At 41.1% G+C, this 25663-nt stretch overlaps 3 protein-coding genes and 1 long non-coding RNA gene across 4 annotated transcripts in view; 1 reads left to right on the top strand and 3 right to left on the bottom strand.

Moving 5' to 3' along the window:
* Positions 1-25663, top strand: part of LOC310748627 (vomeronasal type-2 receptor 26-like) — a gene marked incomplete at both ends in the record, with an annotated part of 390828 nt that overhangs the window by 352266 nt on the left and 12899 nt on the right. The window lies entirely within an intron of this gene.
* Positions 1507-9632, bottom strand: LOC310748630 (olfactory receptor 12D1-like; the record flags this gene model as incomplete). Its single annotated transcript, XM_083584481.1, has 2 exons — positions 1507-2330; positions 9518-9632. 2 exons carry the CDS (start codon positions 9630-9632, stop codon positions 1507-1509), a joined length of 939 nt encoding a protein of 312 aa, XP_083440607.1.
* LOC310748629 (olfactory receptor 12D1-like) lies at positions 13730-14662 on the bottom strand (the record flags this gene model as incomplete). The annotated part of the gene is made up of 1 exon (XM_083584480.1): positions 13730-14662. The coding sequence occupies one exon, from the start codon at positions 14660-14662 to the stop codon at positions 13730-13732; it is 933 nt and encodes a 310-aa protein (XP_083440606.1).
* Positions 23282-25645, bottom strand: LOC310746732. Its single transcript, XR_014540785.1, has 2 exons — positions 25507-25645; positions 23282-23492 (listed from the first exon to the last, which is right to left on the bottom strand). It is a non-coding gene; the product is annotated as an uncharacterized lncRNA (long non-coding RNA).

The raw sequence follows: 25663 nt of genomic DNA, 5'->3' as shown, positions 1-25663 counted from the left end.
GCAACTTATATGGAACCTAAAGTGACTACAAAGTATAATTTCCTGAAATGAGTAACCTGGATAAAACCCTTTCCTCTGTGTTATCATAATTAAAATTTCATTTTTCTATTGTGTGCTTTAGTCAGGTTTATCAGCTGTAGATTTCCACAAATGCAGACTGTCAGCGCAAACTTGTATACTTTCATCCTTGGAGTAAAGAATGGGATGAGCATACATTTCTTGATTAACAGATAGCTATATAGTGCATTCTTTCAAGCTGCAGACAGCACCTACTTTGATAAGTCCGCTTGTCCATTGAACTTGAGACTGCATTAAGTGGTATGAAGGAAGTACAGTATTTAAAGGAGACAAAGCAACAACAACAACACTCTGATTGCTGTGTGAGCCCACACAATTTTAGTATGCAACATGTGCCCAGCTTGTTAAGATTGTTGGCCGCAGTTGGGTAAATTAGCTACATTCATTAATTTAGTGCCTCTTGATTGCTCATGTGGGAATTGAGTCCACAATGCTCTTTATTTTGAGAAAATAAACAATTTGTGCTTTCGATAATACAAAGTGTGCTTTTGAGAATACAAAAATTATGCAATCCATATATTCTGCTACGTTGCTTTTAATGACCAAGATTATTTTTAGCATCATCAATGTGAGCTCTTTCAACAATTTTTAAAAAGGCTCACATTTTTTAGTAGATAGTCCATCTTAACACCATTCTCTCCCCTCTTTAGAAGTTGTGTGCCCAGGCCCCACCACATGCAGTGATTCCTGATTTAGGAGAAGAACCAGTCAAGACACAACCTTTACATTTTGGGGTCAAAAAAGTCCACAACTTTTATTCATTACAAATGTAATAGGTTTGGCATAGCATTGGGTATAACCATTAACATCCAGCCTGGCTGCTGGAAGTAGTTCCAAAGGGGTTTGCCCCTGAGACCAGGAGGACCTATAACATACATCAAAATGGGTCACCCCCACAAGAGAACCACCTTAAGGGGTGCAATGACCATGGCCCCTCCTGGGCATCCTCCTGGATCCCTTTAATGGGATACCCCTTTCCTTTAGTGGAACAAGCAGAGGATTACAGCCTGCCCTCCACCAAGACTAAGGCCAAGCAAATGCCTAAACTGCTACATGAGCCAAGCGCTTTTGGCTTGTCGTCAAACCAATCACATTTTCAACCAGGCCTTTAAGCCTCCAACCAAATCCATTAACCAGGCATTATTCCCTGCAGCTGACAGGTGGACACCGTCATGTCTAAATAAGACCTCTGATTTGTGCAAACCTGTTTGGAGACACCACAGCATTGCCTCCTTTCTAACAGTTCATTAGAAACTGTTTTGTGGGTAAGTTACATGGCATGACTCAAAGTATGGCTCAGGCTACCATCTTTGATTTATTCCTCAGCATCTCCAGGTAGGACTAGGAGAGGACCCTGTGTTACACACTGGAGAGCCATCGTCAGTTAGTCAAATAGAGCAATGATCCAATTCTGTATAAGCCAGCTTCCTATGTTTGAAAGATAATTTTTCTGCATAATATTTTCCTCAGAGCAGATTTTACCTCTTGATTCCTCAAAGTGTAGATCAAGGGGTTTAAAACAGGTGTGACCACACTGTACAACAGAGTGATGCTCATTTCCCTTTCAGAAGATTCACCAGTAGAGGCAAGCATGTAGTTGAAAATAACTGGAACATACAAAAGTGCTACCACCGTTAGGTGAGAAGCACAGGTTGAGAAGGCCTTCCAACGGCTCTGCCATGACTGGACTTTGAAGAAGAGGAAGGAGATGATATAGAGATAAGAAAGGAGAGTGAGGAAGAAGGAACCTAGAGCAATGCAACTTGTGACAATGTTGAGGAGGGTCATGTTGAGGGCCGTGCTACTGCAAGCCAATTCTAGCAGGGGCTTGATGTCACAGAAAAAGTGCTGGATAAGATTGGGGCCACAGAACCACAGCCGGGAAGTGACTACTGTGTGCATTAGGGCATGAAAGAAGCCTGCGGCCCAGGTAGCCACAGCTAGTGCAAGGCAAGCCCATTTATTCATGATGATGGTGTAACGCAGAGGGTTGCATATGGCCACATAGCGGTCATATGCCATGACTCCCAGAAGCATGCCTTCACTGCTGCCCAGGAAGTGGAAGAAGTGCAGTTGAGTCAGGCAACCAATAAAGGAGATAGTGTTGTGCCTCTTTAGGAAGCCATTCAGCATTTTGGGTACAGTAACTGTGGAGCAACATATATCAAGGCAAGAGAGATTTCCAAGGAAAAAATACATGGGGGTGTGAAGGCGTTGCTCAACCAGGACTACTGCCAAAATGGCCCCATTTCCTAGCAAGCAGGCCACATAGAGCAGCAGGAAGACTGTGAAAAGCATGTGTTGCTGTCTGTGGTCATTTGCTATACCCAAGAGAATGAACTCGTAGACCTCTGTCTGGTTCCCCATCTCTGTGCAGATAAAAAAAATAAAAATGGGGGGAAATAGGCCAGTGGTTTTAGAATGGAATTAGAAGAGAATGTACTGTAGTGATGAATGAATTGAAAGACAATGGATTGTGGTGTTGGGACTGAAGCCATAAAGGCAATTTGACAAGGCTTCTTTCCCTGGTCAGTTTTTAAATTAATTTTAAGGAAAACAATATGAGATAGAAAGGCATGAAGATTATTTTCAAAGTATGTAGTATTTCAGCAGAAGTCCAGAGTGTTGGATTAAATAATCTCCATCATTCCTTCCATCTTTGTGATGCTAAGTAGAGTGCTAAATGCAGGGTGGAATACATCTGATGTGATATTTATCTCACTCTGTCATTCCTGAAAGAGTGATGAATTTTCATTAGCGCAGGGATAGTCAAAGTGGTGCCCTCAAGATGTTGTTGGACTCCAACTGCCACTAGCTCTAGCCAGTTTGTTCAGGAATTGAGTGAGTAATAGCATCTTCTGGAGGGTACTGCATTGGCCGCCCCTGAATTAGAGAAACACAGTTAGTGACATATTGAATAATCAGATCACATTTTGTATGAAATGAGTTTGTTAGAGTCTCTTCTATCCTACACACACTCTCTTTCTCTCTCTTGCTATTCCCAGGTAGAACACCATTCCCGCTGTGAGAGAAGTGCAAAGCAAAAAAAATTAGTGGTTGCACCTTCTCTCCATCACCTGTTAACACTTCACTGTCTTGTCCAAGCAATAAACGTATCCCTCACTTCTTTTTCTTGCTCTGAACATAACCAAGGAACCACTTTGCATTGCTTTGTCATTGTTTTAGCAACCTTTGTAAACCTGCCTTACATCACACTTACAGGCTTGGGCTATCTATTGCATTGGTCTGTGGTTATATGACCCTCCTTCCATTTCATATGCACATCCTTTAAAAGACTCAACTCACCAGAGTGCTCACCAAACAACCAAACTGGCTTCTTCAGATGTGTCCCATGTTTCTTTTTGTTCCCCCTTCCTTTCATTTGTTAAATGTGTAGAAAATAACAAAAACAACAAGCGTTGCATAAACTACAAAAAGGTTTGTTTTTCTTGATTCAGACTGGCAACTTTAACTGGCCCCTGTAGCTGTGTCATTATGGGAAGTTTGATGTCACTTTCCCCCCAAGAAAAAAGACATTGAGTTAAACATTATTAGCTGCAAAGTTGCTCAACATCAAACTGCACTTAAAGTTACACTACAATGGGACAGCTGCAAACATGGGAAACTCATTGCCCCAGTTGCACGCAAAGGAACAAAGAAAATGAAAGATAGTGAAATTTATGGAAGATCCATATTATACACCTAAAGCATGTTCAGCACACATTTGAAACACATTATTCACCCCCAAAATTGTAGGAACTATAGTAAGGTTACCAGATTTTTTTCAAAGAATCCGGGGACATTATTTTTTTTTGAAAAGAGAAAAAGGTTATTTAAAAAAGTTATTATTATTATTATTTTAAAGAAGTAATATGTCCTCTTCTGTGGTCTCCTCTGTCACATGGCCTTCCTTTAGGCCACGACCTGATCTCTTGGAGTGCTAGCCACTGTGGAGTAGGCTAGGCTTGGGCCTGGGCTTGGCCATGTGTCCTTGCCCTTCCAGTACTCTCCTACTTCTCCTCTTCAGCAGCAACAGCGGCGCAGCAAGGTCGGGACTCACCTCTTTTTTCTCCTTCCTCTTTCTCTCCCTTCCTTCTCCTCTCCTCCTTCTCTCTGCATCAGCTCTGGGGTTTTCCTGGCCCCAGAGCACCACTGGGCAGTCGGCCGGGTGGCCAGGTGCTCTCGCTCCAGGCTCGATTTGGGTTGGAGGTGTCAGTGGTTTCCCCAGTTGATGCGCCAGGCGTCTCCAGTTCCCCCTTGGCAGTGGCTGTGGCAGTGACAGTCTCAGCAGCCCGGAGCCAACCTGGTAGCGCAGTTGGCTCTGGCTGGCTTCAGGAGCTGCCCGCTGCCATGGTGCCCGCCATTTTGCCTTGCCAGAGGTCCCCATATGATGTGTCTTGTGCCGTTGAACCAATCACACAACATTCATTCCCTGCTAATAAATCTACAACACCTAAAATATAAATCTGGGGACATTAAATGAAATCCGGGGACATTCCGGGGACGGATTTTGTCCGTGGACAGATTTGTAAATCCGGGGACTGTCCCCGGGAAACAGGGACTTCTGGCAACCATAAACAGAGCTACTCCATCTCAGAGCTACCATTTCTAACACTCCTAAGAACTTACACTTCCCAGGGTTGTTTGGGAGAAGTCCTGTGCTTTAAATGTTCACCACTTGTGCTTTAGATGTATAGTGCGGATTTGCCCATAGCTATGTATACTCATTCTATATTGGTGCAGCTCCATCAAGTTGCATCTCCAACTGATTACCCACTAGTTATTAGGCAACATTTAATCAGCTAAAGATTTTTACTTGGCATGGAGACAAGTGTTTAAAACTGTTAATTGCTGAAGTAATTGTTAATATTGAAGACTAGCACAACAGTATTACTACGAGACAGAAAACGAGACATGATTTACATGTGCAGACTGTAAAAATCATGCTTTGTATCATTTCCCACATCTATTCCACTTTTCCCACTGTGTGAACTGTACTCCTAATTTTTAACTCATTTATTCCTTTATTTCTGTAATGCAACCCATAGGGGAGAATAAGGTATGAAGGTATCTGAAATTTGCTAAGTAGATGGGATGTGGGTGGTGCTGCGGGTTAAACCACAGAGCCTAGGGCTTGCCGATCAGAAGATTGGCGGTTCGAATCCCCACGACGGGGTGAGCTCCCATTGCTCGGTCCCTGCTCCTGCCAACCTAGCAGTTTGAAAGCACGTCAAAGTGCAAGTAGATAAATAGGTATCACTCCGGCAGGAAGGTAAATGGCGTTTCCATGCGCTGCTCTGGTTTGCCGAAGTGGCTTAGTCATGCTGACCACATGACCTGGAAGCTGTACGCCAGCTCCCTTGGCCAATAAAGCGAGATGAGCGCCGCAACCCCAGAGTCGGTCACGACTGGGCCTAATGGTCTGGGGTCCCTTTACCTTTACCTTATTTCTGGATTTTCCTGGGATTTCATTACCGGGATTTCAAAGGTGGAATTGACATCCCAGGGTCATTTCCAACAGGCTCTTTATATTGGATCTTAGACAAGTTGACCGAAAATTGTGAGTTTTTTGCGTTTTTGTAAAAAAAGAAAGAAAAAAAGCTCAATAATCTTGGAGTTTGTTTAAAAACAGCTCAACTTTTTGAAATATGGCAACCCTGTAGTTAAGGGATCCACATACTGAATGCATTTTTGTTATCTTTTTTAAAAAAGTTGCTTGCTGCTGCAGCTCTTACCTTAGCAAACTATATACTTCTTTCAGTCTAGATATTCAACTTGTAAATAGATTAAAATCCACAGAACTAGGGTAAGATGTTATCATCAGTTTGCCCACACTCATATTAAAGCAGAGGAGAGATATAGCTTCTTTGTATACTTTTGAGAGTGCTCATTTTATCACATCTACCCTCCTTTGGAAAAGAAAAACCAACCTCCCTTTAGGAGAAAAAACCAAAACCTTTAGAGATTTTTCATGTCATATGAGAATTCCTTTGTTTTTGAAAACATAAATGATTAATAAGGTCTTTTGAGATGGTATGTTAATTGTTTGTTTTATATGATATTGTCTAGAGTGAGAGAGAAAATTTTGAGCTTGTTTAAGCAAACTTGCTGATGAATTCCAGCTATGAAATTTCATGCTTTGAAATTTCTTTGAATTTTTGAATCTTTGAAATTCTTTTGTAGTTCTTCTCAGGCCAGTAACAGTGAATCCTTCTTCTTTTTTACCCATTGGTTTCTTCATGTTGCCTTTTTTATATATCAGATCTGTATCCATTTATTAGTTTGGGAAAGGCTCATCAGTTTGTTCTTTGTAGGCAGCAAATGGGTATTGTTGACAACTAAAGGAATATATCATATTGGTTGATTTTATCATGTCTCATAATACTTTTGCAAATAGGGAGATTTCACCCCAACTTTCATTTCCTTTTTGCCTTCCCATCCACATAATTTTGGTGAGCTCAGTATGAAACTTCAATACTTGATTGAAAACCACCAAATACCGTATTTTTTGCACCATAACACTCACTTTTTTCCTCCTAAAAAGTAAGGGGAAATGTCTGTGCGTGTTATGGAGGGAATGCCTACGGGTGGCATGCCTACGGATTTTCCTCCTCTAAAAACTATGTGCGTGTTATGGTCGGGTGCGTGTTATAGAGCAAAAAATACGGTAAGTTGTGGTGGAGTTATTAAGTTATAGTGGACTTGTGTTGAGTTAAACTGGAAATGTGTTTATAATGCTATCAAGACTATTTTTGGGAACATGCTTTTGTTCAATACTATGATTGTTCTGTTAGGCTCTTAAAAGTGATGTAAGGTTCAGACAAAGTTCCTCAGTTTATTTATTTGCATTTATTTATTAAATTTTATACCACCCTTCATTTGCATACCCTCCAAAATTTCTCCAATGAAAATACGGTCATCCCATTGCATAATGATAATTTTACTATTTATACCCCACACATCTTACTGGGTTGCCTCTGGGCAGCTCCCAACATACCGTAATTTTCGCTCCATAACACACAGTTTTTTCCTCCTAGAAAGTAAGGGGAAATGTCTGTGCGTGTTATGGAGCGAATGCCTACGGATGGCGGGGGGAATCTGCTGCAGTCGTGAGCAGTCCGTGGCTGGCTTTGAAACAGCAAAGCGGGTGTAATCGACTCCTGTCAGCGAGCCCAGCCGGGGAGGAGGGCGAGAAGCAGAGCGGGAGAGGACAGGAGCCGCTTACACGAGTGTAAGCGGCTTCTGTCCAGTTGGCTGCTTTAAAACAACCCCGTGCTCTCTGTCCCTGCCTGCAGTTTTTTGCTGTCCGATTTTGGATTAGCCACTGTAGGGGCTGTGTGTGTGTGTGTGCTTGAGCTATCGTTCTCCTCCTGCTGCCTCCTGTTCACTCTCCCAGCGCCCCTGCGACTTTAGGATTGATACTCTGTGTGTCTGTGTGTGTGAGAGGGATCGTTCTCCTTCTCTTGCTTCCTGTTCACTCCCCCAGCGCCCCTGTGACTTCCAGCGCCCCTGCGACTTTAGGGCCGGCTCTCTGCGTGCGTGTGTGTGTTTTGACCTCACTGGGCTTGTTGGGGGAGAGTGTTGGTTGCAATTTTTCTTGATTTGTCTCAGAGTGGTTACTATCGTGGTTTCCTTTGTTTGTCTTAGCGCGTTGCTTTTAATTATCTTTAAGTGTGAGTGTGAGCGTTTCGGCAGCTGCCGAGCCGGGGAGGAGGGAGAGAAGCAGAGCCTGCTTGTTTTAAAGGAGCAAAGCGGGAGAGGAGAGGAGCCTCTCCTGCATTATTAGCAGCATCCTTCTCCACACACCCGACGCGTGTTCCTTCTCCCCTTAAACCCCTCTCCTGCATTATTAGCAGCATCTTTCTCCACACACCCCACGCATGCTCCTTGTCCCTTGAATGCTTTTCCTTCCCTCCCCACTTAAAACGTAGTTACAAAGCACAGAACCACATTGATCCTCAGGATTTTTGCACTGGGTCACCCCAAATTCACCATCAGATTACATAGCATGTCCATGGCTACAGCCTGCACCAAAAAACACACCCACACCCACTGTTTCATGGGGCCGTAATGGCACAAAAATGTGGTTACAAAGCATGGATCCACATGGATCCTCAGGATTTTTGCATTGGGCTACCCCAAACTCACCGTCAGAACACGTCTGTGGCCACAGCATGAACCACAAAAATCATACATCCACTGTTTCGTTTAGAATATTTTTTTCTTGTTTTCCTTCTCTAAAAACTACGTGCGTGTTATGGTCAGGTGCGTGTTATAGAGAGAAAAATACAGTACATAAAATCATAATAAAACCTTAAAAAAACACCTTTCCTAAACAGATTGCCTTCGCATGGCTCAGGGGTCAGATACCCTCCAATATTTCTCCAATGAAAATAGGGACGTCTTAAGGAAAAGTGGGAGATTCTGGGATCTTATCAGTAACCAGGATGGCTTCTCTAAATCAGGGATGTCCCTGGAAATTAGGGACACTTGGAGGGTCTGTATTTGTAGATCTCAGGGTGATTCTCAACATAAAAATACATCAAAGAACCACAAAAATATAATAAAAACAAGAACAAGAACAAACCAATAAAGCCTCTTTTGATTATTTCCTTTCAGTGAAATGTCAAAAACCTTCTTCCCAGAATCTTCAACATGGCAGTTTTGACTTCCTGGTTCCTCAATGTATAGATAAGTGGGTTCAAAACTGGTGTAACAGCACTGTATATGAGGGTCACCATCATATCCCTTTGAGAAGCATTACCCACAGAAGGAAGCATGTAGTTAAACAACACTGGCACGTACATCAATCCAACCACCATCAGATGGGATCCACAGGTGGAGAAAGCTTTCTGCCGACCAGTTTGGGATTGTACTTTGAAGAGAAGAAAAATGATAATGTAGAAGTAGGAGAGGAGTGTGGCAATGAAAGGTCCCATGACAATGCAACTGGTTACAATATTAAGAAGTAAGAGATTCAGGTGAGTACTACCACAGGCCAGTTTCAGCAAAGGCTTGATTTCACAAAAAAAGTGTTCAATGTGATTGGGCCCACAGAAGGGCAAACGGGCAGTTGCCACTGCATGCATCAGGGCATGAAAAAAGGCAGTAGACCATGTGGCTGTTGCCAAGATTTGGCAGACCTGCTTGCACATGATGATGGAGTAACGCAAGGGGTTGCATATTGCTACATAGCGATCAAATGCCATTACTCCAAGAAGAATGGCTTCACTGCTGCCCAAGAAATGGAAAAAGTGGAGTTGTGCCATGCAACCACCAAAGGAAATGGTTTGGACTGGCAACAGAAAACCAGCTAGCATCTTTGGAACTGTGGTTGTGGTAAATAAGATGTCAAGGCAGGAAAGGTTTCCAAGAAAAAAGTACATGGGAGTGTGCAGCTTTGGTTCAACTATTGCAACAAGCACAATAGATGCATTCCCCAATAGGCTGGCTAAATATAGCATCAGGAAGATGGCAAAGAGTGTACACTGAAGAGCCCAGAGATTGGTTAGGCCCGTCAAGATGAATTCTCTCACCTCTGTTTGGTTCTTCATCTCTAAAAGACAGCAGGGAGAAAGAAAGGTAGGTGAGTACCATTCAAGCCATTTACCTATACGGTGGTTCCTCTACTTATAAACGTCATCCCTTCCGGGGTGCCGTTCGCACCCTGAAAAGTCCGTAAGTAGAACACCACTTCTGCTTGTGCGTGTGACGTGATAGAGCACTTCTGCGCATGCGTGAACCGGCGAACCCAGAAGTGTTCATAACCTGGAAAAAGGCAATGTGAAGCAAACGCAACTCGAGGTATGACTGTGTCTGAAATCTCTACAAACATAAGCAGATAAAACCCCAGTCTAATTCTAAACCCACTTACATTCTTTATAGGGAAATGATTTTATTTTTCCTACAACCATAATCATTACTTGCGTGCCCAGGTGTCGCACAACCCTCAAACCTGTCTGATGAATAACAGTCAAGAAACAGTATTTTTGGTCAAATCAGGGACAATTTTATCGTCATCCCAGTCGCAGAGCCATCCCCTCCTACCCCCAGAAATAGACACTCACATTTTAGCATATCATTACATAAATAACTACAGCAAAATTGTACCTGTGTTCTCCTTCCAGTATGACTCTTTCAGGATCATCTGAAATCCACATTTGGACAAAGAATAGTTACAGATAGCATTGGTCAAGATTAATGTTTACCAATTAATTAATTTTTGCCAATTCAGTTATTCGAGTTGCAGCAAACACCCATTTAAATTATTGAACTCAAGTTATGTTCATTAACTTCAAATGGTCTTATCTTACTAGCACTAGCACCAGTTTCAACCCTTTGCTTTACTTTATCATCATGAGCATTTCATTTTTCTATTGTGTTCTTTACTCACGTTTATCAGCTGTAGTTTTCACAAAAGCAGGCTGTAACATGCATAATTTCACTCTGGGAGTAAAGAATTGGATGAACATAAATTGCTATATTAACATCCAGCTATACAGTGTGTTCTTTCAAGCTGCAGACGGTGCCTACCTTGATGAGTTCGCTTTTCCCTTAGATGATTGAACATGAGACTGATGTTAAGTGGTATGAAGGAAGTATTTAAAGGAGACAAAAGAAATACACTCTGATTGCTGTGTGACCCCATGTTAATGTGTAAGCCTAAGACTTAGTATGCAACATGAGCCCAGCTTGTTAAAGATTGTTGGCTGTCATTGGGGAAATCAGCTACATTCCTTAATTTAGTACCTCTTCATGTGGGAATACAGTCTATAAATCTCTTGGTTTTGAGAAAATAAACACTGTGTGCCTTTGAGAATATAAAGTGTGCTTTTGAGAACACAATTTGTAGAATCAATAAATTCTGCCAAGCTGTTTTTAATGACCAATTTTATTTTTAGAATATTATTTTATAAGGCCCACATTCTTGAGTACAGAATCCATCATAATGTAATTGTATTTGCGCCTTGGAAGCTGCGTACAGATTTTCTCCTCATGTGCCCAGGCACCACCACTACCCTGATGTCCCCTGATTTAGGAAAAGAACCAATCAATACACAATAATAATTTTGGGGGTCAAATAAGGCCACAACTTTTATTATTTACAGGTGTAATAGGTTTGGCAAACACACCGTGTTTAACCATTAACACCCAGCCCAGCTGCTGGAAGTATTTCCAAAGGGGGTTGCTCCTGAGACGAGGAGGACCTGTAACATACAGTACATCCAAATGGGTCACCCCCACAGGAGAATTGTCTTAAGGAGTGCTATGGCCCTAGCCCATGCCTGGGTGTCTGAAGAGTAGCACCTCCTCCCAGATCCCTTTAATGGGATACCCATTTCCTTTGGAGGCTCAGGCAGAAGCTTACAACCCCCTAAAACAAGAGTAGGGCCAACCTAAACTGTCATCTGAGCAACTACCATTATGTCTAAACACGGCCTCTTGTCAGGTTTCAGTGAATTCTGATCCTTTCCCCTCTCACAGTAGACAGTCAAGGAAGTAGACAAGGAAGCTCTTACTGAGTCTTTATTCAATATTCATGGCAAGAGGCCTCTGTACACTGCCTCTTAAGTTAATGGTGTTGCTCCAACTGAGCTCCTCCCTCCCTTCCTAGCAACAGCACTTCACATTACAGTGGCCGCCAGGGTCTAATTGTCTCTGAGTCCTTTGCTCTTCCACTTTCAATGCATGCCAGGTTCTGGGAGAAGGAGGGGACGTCAGAAATGCTGTTCTGTGAGAATGTGTCTCTGTCTCGCCCTTCTCTTCTCTCAACACCTCCCAACTCTTCTGTTCACCTGTCTCTGAGCTGTGACCTTCCTCAAACCACAGCTTCAGGAGAAAGGGGGGGCAGTATCCACCATTCCTCCTCAGTCTCATCCCCCTCAGTCCAGTCCCTGACACCTCTTTATCAAAGGTGGTGTTGGGGTGCCAAATCAAGAATCCACCCAATAACTCAACTTTGCATTTCACTGCACAGTTCACCTTCTTTCTTGCTTGAATTATACAAATTGGGTGTGGAACACCACACCATTGCCTCCTTTCCAACAGTTCAGACCCATTTGTGGGTAATTTCTCATTAAAAAGCAAATTAATTCATACTTTGTGAAACAATCAGCAAAACAAAACACAGCCATGCTTTAAAATGGTAACTTCTTTGAATTTAGCAATGTCACCCAAGTAATATGTACAAAAATGCATACACCAGTGTAAAGTGACATATTTGTGGAAGTAGCACACAAAATTCTATTATAGTAGGGGGAAATGGTATATCAGGAGAAATCCCATACAAACATGTGGCAATCAGGAGAAATTCACACTGAAATTGGAGAATTTTCACGAGGACTTTAAATAATGCAAACTGATGTGGAAATGTGGAAAGTGAAAATAAGTTGGAAAAATGAGAAACTGAGGGGAAATGTAGTAGACAGATTTGCTCATCTTAGCCTAGACAAACTATGTTCTGTAACCAAGGTGTCACAGGAGCCCCTCATTTTCCCAAGAGATTGCTTTTTCAGCTGAATGTTGCTTTTATTTGTTTATACCTGCTTACAATGATACCCTCTTTCCATCAGATCTGGGCTTTGGATCAGCTCCTAGCTTCTTGGTTTTATTCTCAAATGTCATCTCAGTTGCCAGGGTAGAATTCCAACTGCTGCATCACATCTGAACTGGATATGATCTGCATATGCACATGCTTCTTTTTATAAACTGAAAATAGAGTAGTGAGAGCATTTTGGCCCTTACTGCCAGTACAATGAATTTTGGACCTGCCAGTATGATATCTCTTCAGCAACACAGATTGCTGTTTCCCAAAAACTAACCATTTACACATACTTCTGGCAATGCAAGTACAGTCACATTCCTCCCTCCCTTTCTTTTTGATGAAATTACAGAGGCATATCAGTTCCCTTTATCCCACAATGAAATAATTTTTGTTTTCAACATTGAATAAGGACCATGCCTTCCATCAATCAAGATCTACCCCAAAGATCTTACCTGCATTACATTGCAGCAGAGAGTTTGGCCATAGAGTATACACTTGCCTATGATCTACAGACAAGCCCTACAGGCATGCTCACATGGTATTCATGTTTTAAAGGCATGTTGGCTTTTTCTGTGTGTTACATACATTTTTAGGTGTGTACAGGAAAGGGGAATCACCATAACGATTCATTATGAAAGTCTGTAGACCAAGGATGGGAAGCATTAGCTCTCCATTTGTTCTTGGACCACAACTCTCATATTCTTTGGTTATTGGCAATGATGTCTGGGATTATTGGAGGTACAGTCCAACAGCATCTGGATTGTTCTATATCCCTATTGTAGACCTTTTGTGAGGTTGAACCAGTTTCAGAGACCAGATCGATCCAACAGATTGTTACTTACTGTAGCTTGGAAAGACACAATATAAAAGACTGTGGATTTGATCTGATAAAAAGATTATGAAATTCATGCCCGTTGCATGAAAATATCCCACCCACCAATAAAGAATCCAGATATAGCTGCCCCCTCCCTTAGTTCAACACAGGAAAGCCTAAAAGTGGTTATGAGGATCTTTTGACATTCTCTGTGCCTAGCTGCATCTTATGACCTTCCATGGCCAATATCAGTTCTCTGAAACAAGGGCAATAACAAACTATTAAGTCCATATTTAAGCTCTGCACTTTTGATTTATTAATTTCTTAATAGCTGTTTTCACTTCTTGATTCCTTAGAGTGTAAATCAGAGGATTCAGAACTGGAGTGACAACAGTGTACATGAGAGTGACCATGATTTCTTGCTTTAGGGATTCTCCTGAGGAGGGGGGAACGTAAGTCAAGATAGCCCCTGCATAGAAAAGAGTCACAACTGTGATATGTGAGGCACATGTGGAGAAGGCTTTTGCTCTGCTTTCCTTAGACTTTACCTTTAAGAAGAGGAAGGAGAGGATGTAGGTGTATGAAAGAAATGTTAGGAGGAAAGGGAGCACAACAATTAGGCCTGTAACTATGTTGAGGAGCTGGAGGTTAAGAATGGTGCTACAGCACGCCAATCTCAAAAGGGGTTTAATGTCACAGAAGAAGTGCTGAACTATGTTGGGGCCACAGAAATGGACCCGAGATGTCATTATGGTGTGCATGAGAGCATGGAGGAATCCAGTGGTCCAGGTAGCCATGGCCAAGAAAAGGCAAGTCTTCTTGTTCATGATGACAGTGTAACGCAGTGGATTACATATTGCTACATAGCGGTCATAGGCCATGACACCCAGCAGTAAAGCCTCACTGCTACCCAGGAAGTGGAAAAAATGAAGCTGTGTCATGCATCCAATAAAAGAGATTTTCTGGTATCCAAAGAGGAAGCCTGTCAACATCTTTGGTACAGTGACGGTGGAGTAGCATATGTCAAGGCAAGAGAGGTTCCCAAGAAAGAAGTACATGGGGATGTGCAGGCGTGGCTCAATCAGTGCTATGAGTAAAATGATGGCATTCCCTACCATGATAACAAAGTAGACAAACAAGAAGATGATGAAGAAGAAGGTTTTCCGCCCAGGGACATTAGTCAGACCCATGAGGATAAAATTATTCACATTTGTCTGGTTCTCCATCACTGAAAATAAAGGCAGAAATATTGCAAGGAAGCATCATTATGACAGGCTGTTTCAGTCGTAAATGAGCAAAGATGAAGCCAAAGAAAGAAGTAAATCAGGTGGATGGGGGAAAGGATAAGTAAGTCTAGAACATCAAAAATAGAAATTGGTTTCATAGGCCACAGTAAATCACAGCTAGGATCCTCTGCCAAATCTAAATTCCTGACTATGCTAAAGGGTATGCATAAGATTTGGGGTGGGTGAGTAGAGAAGAGCTGATCTCTTCATCTTTGCTGACTCCTCAGGCCCCAATCTTCTCATATTAGCAAATTGCTCTAAAGATCAGCCTACAATGATTTGCTGGGCTTGTTGGCTCTTAAATGAAGAGTGAGAACTTGCATACACATAACAAAGACACTGGGTGCCACAAAGGCAAGCCCACCAACCAGTTTCCCAAGTAAAAATATGCTTCTGATGCTTCACGCCCATATCCATCACTGTCCTAATCAGCTTTGTACTACCTGTACATAACAGGAGCTGGGAATCACAAGTTGGGAGAAGAATATTGCTCTCAGATTCTGGTTGTATGCTTCCCATAGGTGTCTGGTTGCCCTGTGAGAGCAGCTACTCTACTATGTTGGCCCTTTGGCCTGACTGAGTGGGACTCTTCTTGTGTTCTTATGTGACATTGGTGTGTATATCAAGTACAGTTTTTTCTCACTCTAAAATCCTTGCACCTCTTCAGAAGAAGTTTATGTCTGCAAATTTTCATCCACTTCCTCTCCCCAAGTTATAAATGTTTGTTTCCCCATTATAGGATACAGGGCAAGCATCTGAAGCTTGGGAAAACAAGGCAAGCCACTCTCTAACAGAGCTGTCAAAGTGGATCCAAAGCAATTATTTCCCCCTACTTCTTTGATGCTCCAGTGGTAGTAATGACAAAAAATAGTAGTAATGCTCCCCTTCCACCCTGCTACTGCCCTGCTATTATGAGACTGATAGATTTGGACTTGGCAGATCTTCTTCCATGACCACTCCTTTCTTTGACCAGATAGAATTATTATTGAGTTACAGAGCACCTTCATTGTTGGCAAAGACCTAAGGAAGAAGAAGTCATGCTGGAATTAAGGAAGGATGTTTTCTGAAGAAGTTGTAGGATTTCAGCTCCCATTATCCCTGATCGTTGGCCATGCTAGCTGGGGCAGATGGGAAATGGAATCCAAGAACATATGAAGTTGAAATTGTTGTTATTAAATTGTTATTATGTTATTGTTTTGCTCTGTTATGATGAAATTGCTTTTGTAGTGTTTGAAATGCATCCCGGTTTCTTTGTTGTAAGCTATTTTGAGCATGACTTTTGTGTGTGGAAAAGTGGCATAAAAATAGAATGAATGAATGAATGAATATGGACAGCCATGGGTTCCCTATCCCTATATTCGGTCCAGAAGCAATTTCAGACCATCTTCTGCTATTCTAACCTTTCTCCAATTTCCGTCCTATATCCCACTCCCTTTACAACTATTTTACCCACTGTAAATAGATGTTGTAAATCAGGAGCTGACTAGACTCAAGCACAGGAATGTGTGGACATAGGTCATATTTCAATAGTATTTACCCAAACATAATTGCTCAGCACTGGAGTGTTTCCTTTTAGAAGACTGGAGGAAGGAAAGTAGAAATTAAGAATACAAAGAGTACGCTTTATACTTGCATCTTTTTTAGGGACCAAGCATTAACTTTTCCAGCTATTCTTCTCAGTCAATGGTGTTCAGTGGAAAGCAGTATTCCAGAAAAACTGGTGATGGTGTGGTTGTATGGTGCCGTTCCTACCTAATAGCAGTCCTTGTTTATGCAGTCCCTTTGTATAAAATCAATACACTGGGGGTGCAGTGAGTGGAGGGACAAGAGATCTGTTAATTACTCTCAAGGGGAGAAAATGCGTAAATAAATGAGGTAATTTACTCAGGGTTAATACAAGCAAAGTACAACCCAACCCATATCATACTCCAAGGAGTGCAAGGTGGCACATGTGAATGTCACCCTCCTTTTTTATCATCACAACTCTGTTAGGCTAAGAGATGATAACTTATCTGAGATCACTTACTGTGCTTCATGGCTGAGTGGGGATTTGAACCCTTAGTCCCCCAATCCTAGTACAACACCCATATCATTCATATCAATGTGCTCCCACTGGAATAAAACACAAGACTGTATTTTGATGCAAGGGGCACATTTTTATCAACCATTTGCATATGCAACAAGCAACTTCTAATTAACATTATCTCAGGTCTGCTGACTTGGAGGGGTGTGTGCTGTCAAAAGGCAGGAGGGCTGGGTTGTCAGGGTACAGTGGGGGTGGGTGGAGAAAGAGAGGAAGGCAGATTCTGCAGGGCCTGCCCTGCTGGTGCTTCCATGTGGTAGCACATGGAACATGCTGCTAAAGCTTTATCCACCAGGATTGAACACTGAGCCCTGCTGCCCTTCCTGGCTGCACATTGAATTAGGGTTCACAGGGTGACTGCAACAGCATGCTTCATTTAATTCCAAGCAACTAGTATTCAGATGCACACTGCCTCTGAAATTGGATGAAGAAAATAATAATTGTGGTTAGTAGCCATGGACAACTGTGAAGCGGGAGAGCAGTCATGGTGGGTGCAGGGATATGCTAGAGAGGAGAAACATGCAGACACCAAGCTTGGCAACCTCGAAGTGCAGCAGTGGATTATGAGAACAAGCACATTTTTTTAGCTGGGTAATAAAAATGCAGCTGGAAGTTAAAATGACACTCAGGGTTGAGGAATGCTGTGCAGGTAAGAGAGGAAGAGACCAGCCAGCAAAAGGCTTGAGAGGATCTGACTTGGATATTGACCAAACAAAAAGAGGGAGAAAGGGGGGGGGGCGGAAGGGGGGATGAGTATATGCTGAGGAGGGAGGAAACGAAGGTTTCAGTGAAATAACTGTAAGAGCAGTTAAGGAGAGATCTAGGCCTGCCTAGAAGGCTAAAAAAGAAAATCTATGAGGAGAGAACTCACAGGTTTGCCGTTTATCCGTCTCCCAGTGGTGAGGCAAGGGAACAGCAATAAACAGTGTTGTTACTCGGATGTTGACTACAGTGGTACCTCTGGATACGAACAGGATCCGTTCTGGAGCCCCATTTATATCCTGAAGTAAACGTAAGACGCATCTGCGTGTCTGCACATGCACGGGTCGCGTTTTGCCACTTCCGCGCATGCGCATGATGTCATTTTGAGCGTCTGTGCATGCGCGAGTGGCAAAACCCGGAAGTAATGTGCTACGTTACTTCCAGGTCACCGCAGAGCGCAACCCGAAAATACTTAACTTGAAGCTCCTTCAACCCGAGGTATGACTCTATATGCTGGAGCACAGAGTAAAATTAACTGTCCTGTAAAATTACAGGCAGGGCCGGATTTAGGTTTGATGAGGCCCTAAGCTACTAAAGGTAATGGGGTCCTTTATCAACAACAACTTGTCACTGTTTTTTGTGTTGAATATATGCTATATATGCTATATGGTAATTTATGGACCCAATACGTACCTAAAGCCATTTGCACATAAGAAAATATGTATTTTATCAAAGTACATCCAGTTTTTCCGTATGAATTATTTGGGGGCCCCCAAGAGATTGGAGCCCTAAGCTATAGCTTATACGTAAATCCAGCACTGGACAGGGATACTATACAATTATCCAGTACTAGTTTTGTAAGCTTCCACCCATCAGGGAGTGCTAAGTAAGGTTGGGAGCGAGAAAGTATATTGGGAAAGGAGTCATCAGTATATTGCTGGAACTCAGCTCTATTCCACTGTTACATCAAAGTCAGCAGTCACCAGTGACCAATCCAAAAAGTTATCTGGCTATGGTGGTGGGCTAACTGAAGGCCAAATGTCAGAAGTTAAATCAGGGGTCAGCAATTTTTTTCAGTAGGGGGGCGTTCCACTGTCCCTCAGACCTTGTGGGTGGCTGGACTATATTTTGAAAAAGAAAAAAATGAACAAATTCCTATGCCCCACAAATAACCCAGAGATGAATTTTAAATAAAAGGACACATTCTACTCATGTAAAAACACGCTGATTCCCAGATTGTCTGCGGGCCAGATTTAGAAGGAAATTGGGCCGGATTTGGCCCTCGAGGCTTAGTTTGCCTACCCATGAGTTAAATGCTGGTAGGGCAATGGCATGGTGGTTGGTCAGTTCCCAAGTTTAGAGGTTGGGAGATTTACCTATTCTTGGGGGGGGGGGTGTACTCCTTCTGAAGTAACAGGTACAAAATCTAGGGATGCTGTAGATCCTTCTCTTTAATGGGAAGCCCAAGTGATGTAAGCAGCAAGGAACACCTTAAACCTTCTTCACCTGGCAAACTGGATATGACTATTCCAGTAGCCTAGATACTGAGATCTATGCATTGGCAACCTCAAAATTAAATTCCTGTAATATAACTTCTGTGGACCTTCCCTGCCCACAGGGAGCAGAACAAAGAATCACAGCCAGCAAAGCATATATATGTAATTGGTTTAAAATGTAGCAGATCCTTTGCTAGTCACTAGACTAAGTTAAAATACATGGAACATATATTTGCAGGACTCTGAAATTCATATTATGCAGTCTACTCCCAGGTGCATAAAATGTACAACATTTAGAGTATCAGCTTCTTTGGTCAGGAAACGCACCCCCCACCTGCCTTATGTTAATTTTTTTAACAAAGAACAGAATAAATAGTCAGCATAGCAAAACAATCTAATGTTTTACTGTTTCATGAAACAACATGAAACATTGTGAAGATTTTCTTTAGAATATGTCTATGTGGGGAAATTAAATTAAATTAATCAATTAAATTGAATTCAAATTTTCTGTTTAAGTCTTTATGTGCATTTTTCCCCCAGAGGAAAAAATCATCATGACATTATCAGAGTTCTGTGACACCCCCCCCCAAAAAGTTAAGAACCAATGCTTTAGCTATATATTGGTCAATGTCCAAAATATTTAAACAGTTCTTCCTTTATTTCAGATATGGCTGCCTGTGTGAAATGTCCAGAAGATGAGTATCCCAACCATGACCAAACCCAATGCATTCCCAAGGTCCCAAGCTACCTCTCTTATGAAGAAGATTTAGGGCTCATCTTAGTTATCTTGACTATTTCTTTCTCTTTGATCATAACATTCGTACTTGGGACTTTTATGAAGCACAATAACACTCCCATAGCCAAAGTCAACAATCAGACTCTCACCTACATCCTTCTCATCTCCCTCCTGCTTTGTTTCCTCTGCTCCTTTCTCTTCATTGGACAGCCTGGAAAGGTCACCTGTCTTCTCTGACAAATCACTTTTAGCATCATCTTTTCTGTGGCCCTTTCCAGTGATTTGGCAAAAACCATTACTGTGCTTCTGGCATTCATGGCAACCAAACCAGGATCCAGGATGAGGAAATGGATAGGGAAAAGGCTGGCAAATGCTATTGTCCTTTTCTGCTCATTTATTCAGGCTTGCATAGTTACTCTTTGGTTAAGTACATCCCCTCCATTCCCAGATACGTATATGCACTCACTGCATGGGGAAATCATAGAAGAGTGTAATGAGGGTTCAGTTGCCATGTTTTATGGTGTCTTTGTCTATATGGGTTTGTTGGCCATTGTCAGCTTCATCTTGGCTTTCCTTGCCAGGAATCTACCTGACAGTTTCAATGAAGCCAAATTTATTACTTTCAGCTTGCTGGTGTTTTGTAGTGTTTGGTTGTCCTTTGTTCCCACCTATCTGAGCACCAAAGGAAAATATATGGTAGCTGTGGAGATCTTTTCCATCTTGTCCTCTGGTGCTGGATTACTGGGTTGCATCTTTCCCCCCTAAATGCTACATTATTATATTCAGATCTGAGCTGAACACCAGGGAACAACTAATCAGCAGAAAAAAGTAAAAGAACATGAGTGCATATGTTTCTTTCTGCTTGTGTATGTAGTTCATTGGAAATGCTGGTGAGAGGGTTGTCTTAAGAATTCAGCTATGGGTACTTGCTTAAGCAAATGTCTGTCCTTCAATTCTTATATGCAGAGTTTGGCCAGAAACATTTCCTTTTAATTTGGTTCTCACTTTAGATTGCTAACATCTCCTGCATTTGAATGGACCCTTTCCTACTTAACTGTTCAGGGTAATGCTAATTCAAATGAAGACACAATTATAACTCATATGATTCCTTGTTTTGAGGGTCCTCAAAAATTAATTGGCTTGGAAATAATTTCTCCATATGTGTGTTTTTGGTTGCATATATATCGCCATCAGTGACTCAAACAACTTCTAAGTAGTTTACAAGTACAAAACCAATTATAAGATATAGCCACAAAAAATGAAAATACAAGTTCAGTTAATTTAATCTGAACACCAATGATTGAAATATAACATAGCAATCAATATAGTTAAAATAGCAATTTATACTGAAGGACCTGGGCCAAGCCAAACATAGTAACTTTCAAAGATTCCTGAGTCATGTGTTTTCTTGCTTCTGCATTTTCTTAGCATCATAGTAACAACTTCATATCCAGCCTATTCCCAGATACATACAGTAAACAACATTTAAGTATCAGCTTCTTCGGCCAGGAAACATTCCCAACCCATTCTTATGTAAACATCATGAACATTTTAAGTACTGCGTTGATAAAGATTCTTACTAATTAAGTTAACTATCAGTAAAAATAAATGGGGAAAACAATATTTGGGAAAGATCTTCTAGCGGTTTTGTTATGCATGACAGAACTTCAGAAGTCCGCAATACACTGGGGAATGATAATCATATCTGTCAAAATTGCTAGTTTATGCAATTGACATTCAGCACATGTTAGCAAGTGTCTGAAGTAAAGCTATAAAACTCTTGTATTCTTCAGTATTAGATCTAGTTAGAGGCAGGGCTCTGTCATTCTTCCGTTAGATTATCTCTATTTATATTAGGATATATTTTCAGAAGTTAATTATTCTTCCAAAAAACAAAAACCAAAAACCCCCACACACACATACAAATAAAGTGCGGAGCTTTAGACTTGAATGTAGACTTTATGAGTCCCATTGATATTAGCAGGAGTCACATTCCACTAACTTATTATTGATCCAGTTCAAAGAGAGAAACAGATGAACAATTTTAACTAGAACAGTTCTCCTGCCATGGACCACATAAAACTTGTTGAGGTTCTTTGCAGACCACTTAATGGTCTTCCTTTTGCAGCAATTTTAAGATGTTGAGGTTGCATAATTTTAAGAGTACTTTATTGCTTTTTCATTTTGAATCTTGTATTTTATTGTATAAAATTCAAATTATAAATGTTCTTCACAAACATGCTGTTGGACAGCCTGAACGGAGCATGTAGACCACTGGTGGTCCACAAACAATAATTTGAGAACCCCTGAACTAGAAAACAAAGGAACTGGCATACTCATTCTATAGCAGGCAAAGGTGAAAATCAATGCAGCCATAGTATTATCTACTATTTGATTGAGGCCGTACCTACTGAACCTTTAAAAACCACAAGTAATGCTGTAGAGGGTACCATGGGAATTGAAATTTGGAAGGGATCTTTTGTCAACAGGATCATGATGGTGATAGTTTTGCTGCTTATGCTGCTGTGCCATACTGTATGCAAGTCACATTTCATTAATTGCAGCATACGTGATGATCCGCTCCCTATTCCTCATGAATTTTACCAGCCAGGGGATTTTGTTATTGGTGGGATGGTTTCTCAAGTCCTCTTTCTCTATAATGTACCTTCTCTAATTGAACCACCTACACAGATTGTGACTGATGAACCTATGTAAGACATCATCACCTTGCTCTCCCTTCTCTCTCACACACATTTTTTTTTTTTTTTTGGTAATATGTAAAGACCATATTTACCAGGAACACATATTTAAGGATACTGCATTTATTTATTGTGGTTGTGAAAAAGCAGCATGTTGGCAATGCTTGGAGTTGTTAACAACTATTTTGCCTTCTATGTGATATTGCTGGGCACAAGATAATAATAAACTTTCCCTTACAACTGCCAAAGAATTGAATGGACCTGTTTGGTTTATCTTTTCTTCTGCACAATGGAGGAATATACTCAAGGAGGAATATGACATTGTATTATAGTGTGTTTCACATTTAAGATCGGTAAAAAAAACCTTTTGATTTAAACATGCTGTCCCTTACATGCTCTTCCACATTTATACATATAAAATTGTTGACGACCTAAGCAATATATACAGCTACGAATCCACAAAATGCATAATTTAAACTAATGTGAAATCCTATATGCATATGGTGAAAATACATTAAGGGAGATAATGATTTTCATCACTAAGGTGGAATTTGATATCTGTGATGAGTGTTCTCAAGTTTGGTGTTGGAGCTTCATTGTTTGTATTGCTCTGTTCTTCGTTTATGCTGTTTTAAATTAAAAAAGGCTCCGGAATATATTAAATAATTGTTTATTTAAAATATAATATAATCTACAAATAGAGAATATATGGTCTATATACATTGGGTTACTTACAGCTTGTTTACCTGGTTGCCATTGTTGCTTGTAGACAATGGGAAATACTACAGCAACAGAAGACAGCAGTTTGTTAACAAAAAGTATGATCCCAAAACAATTTGAGCATTTAGTTGCTCAACTGAGATACTTTATTTTCATTTCATTTTGAGTTTGTTTCCTTTTAGCTTCACAGCAGTCTTGAATGGATGTGGATGAGGGATGAATAATACAAATGTGTTTTTCACTGCTTCTGTCACTGTTGTTTTATTAAAAAGCTGTAACTTACATTGCAGTTCGGTGCCTAAGGACTACCAGCACATCCTGGCCTTAGCCTTTGCTGTAAAAGAGATAAATGAGAACCCCAATATCTTACCAAACATTTCTCTGGGATTCCACATTCTTAATAGCTACACTGCTAGCATGACCTATAAGGCCACCCTGAGCTTGCTTTCTAAACAACAAAGATTTTCTCCTAACTTCAAATGTCAAAATCAGAACAAACTGGTCGCTGTTGTTGGAGGATGTGTCTCTGAAATCTCTGCCAATGTGGCCATCATTTCAGCAATCCACAAGACACCACAGGTAACCTGTGTGCATAGTTTTATGAAAATGAGATACTTGTGAGCTTTGCGATATGGCTGTAAACACCACCATGATTTGAGAAAAAAGTGTTGATGATCTTTTGGATCATGGGCAGCTGATGGGCAGGTACATTTTTTCACTTAAAGAGAAATTGCAGGGGTGAATGCTAGGGGTGTAAGTACAGAGATGAAAGTGGGCATTGAACAGGAGATGTGACTTTTACCTATGGACATTCCATTATATTCCAGACACACAAAACCAAGCAGTTTTTACACCCACAGAACACACCAGTATTTTCACCACTAGAAGGCAAGAGGCATTATCACAGCATAAACTCACTTGAACAGAGTCAGTGTGGGATGTTGCCTGCATAGAGACATTGTGTCCTGTGTAGCTAGAGGGAATTACTTTTAAGATTATATTATATGGGTCATGGATCAAGAAAATTTAGTCTGCACTTCTAGTTTTGACAGTTGAGGGAGCTGAAGAGGTCAGTGTGATAAATAAGGGTAGAGAGTAATTGAGGGGAAAGTTGAGGCCTGTATGTTAATACCCAGTGTGTTATTAAAATCCGTTGGTGCAGATCAGGAGTAGGAAGCCAGCAGCTGAGTTGATCTGAGAAGCTGCCCAGGGTAAATACTTGCTTGTATTTGAGTATCTGAAATTGATTAAACTGTCCAAGCAAGCAGAAATACAATCAGAGGAGCTCTTAGTAAAAGGGCAGATTGTCCCCAATAGCTGGACTGGGCTGTGGATGTATTTGCCTGGAAGTGAAATCAGGGAATTTGACCTGAGGTAAAAGCCACTTAGAAGCTAGTGTCAGGAATGGTGTCTCCTGAGTCTTCAGAAACCCTCAAAAAGTACCACAAGATAATATTTAGCTTAAAGTTCATTCTGTCTCCAGCATTGGTGTCTATCTTATTCCTAAGCCTACTATACATACTAGTAATAGGATGTTTTGAAAGCATTTGAGTGACCTGGTTGCAGCAGGAAAACAGTTACCTAAATTGGTGTTTATACAGCCTGAGGCTGAGGGAACTAGTATCACTGAGAGGCAAAACTGCAGAACACCGAAATAAAATCACAATGATGTTATTGCAATGAAAAACTTGGAGAAAAAATGAAATCAAAGGAGACAAATCAAATGTTTAGGCAAACAACAACACCCATTTGCACACCCATAGGATGCAGGAAACATGGCTTGGCACTAGGCTGGGGGTGGAAAGAGCTGTCCATTTTGATTTGCTCAGATTCCCATTTTCCCAATCCTAAATTCAGTTCTGCACATTTCTGCATCAAACTGCATTTCTTTAGACAAAATCCTCACATTTTAATGTTTTTAATGTGTTAATTTCTCCTAATAAACACACTTTTGTATGCAGCTGTGACTAATGTGCATTTTTGCAAGCATTTTTATATTCTCCTAATATAATGCAGTTTTTATACTGTTTGCATCATATAAGGAAAGGTTGAAATAAATTGGTATGTTCAGGCTCTTGAAAATGAGTTTGAGGCAGAATAGACTCAAACTGTTGCCACATAGAAGAGGTCAAAGATTCATTCTGTACTGCTGCAAAAGTAGTACTTGCTTAAGGTCCAACACTGGGAGTAAAAATACTTCAATATTAGGGCAAACGAAACAGCCATTGATTGCAGAAACTGTGATTCTGGTTTTCAAAAGGATGTTGAACAAGATTTACTATTCTCTTGTAATCTGTTTGAGAAATATTCATGGGTTTCATTACAGCTCACTTATGGATCATTTTTACCCTTACAAAGTGCAGAAATTCTATTCCCATTCTTGTACCAGATGGTCCCCAATGAAGCCCACCAGCACAAGGGAATTGTGCAGTTACTTCAGCATTTCAGATGGACATGGGTTGGGCTTTGTGCCGTGGATGATGACAAAGGGAATAGGTTTTTACA

Source organism: Podarcis filfolensis (assembly GCF_964270895.1).
Source record: "Podarcis filfolensis genome assembly, chromosome: 13".
Taxonomy (NCBI): domain Eukaryota; kingdom Metazoa; phylum Chordata; class Lepidosauria; order Squamata; family Lacertidae; genus Podarcis; species Podarcis filfolensis.
The sequence above is the reverse complement of the archived record's forward strand: the minus strand, read 5'-3'. Positions and strand labels throughout refer to the sequence as shown.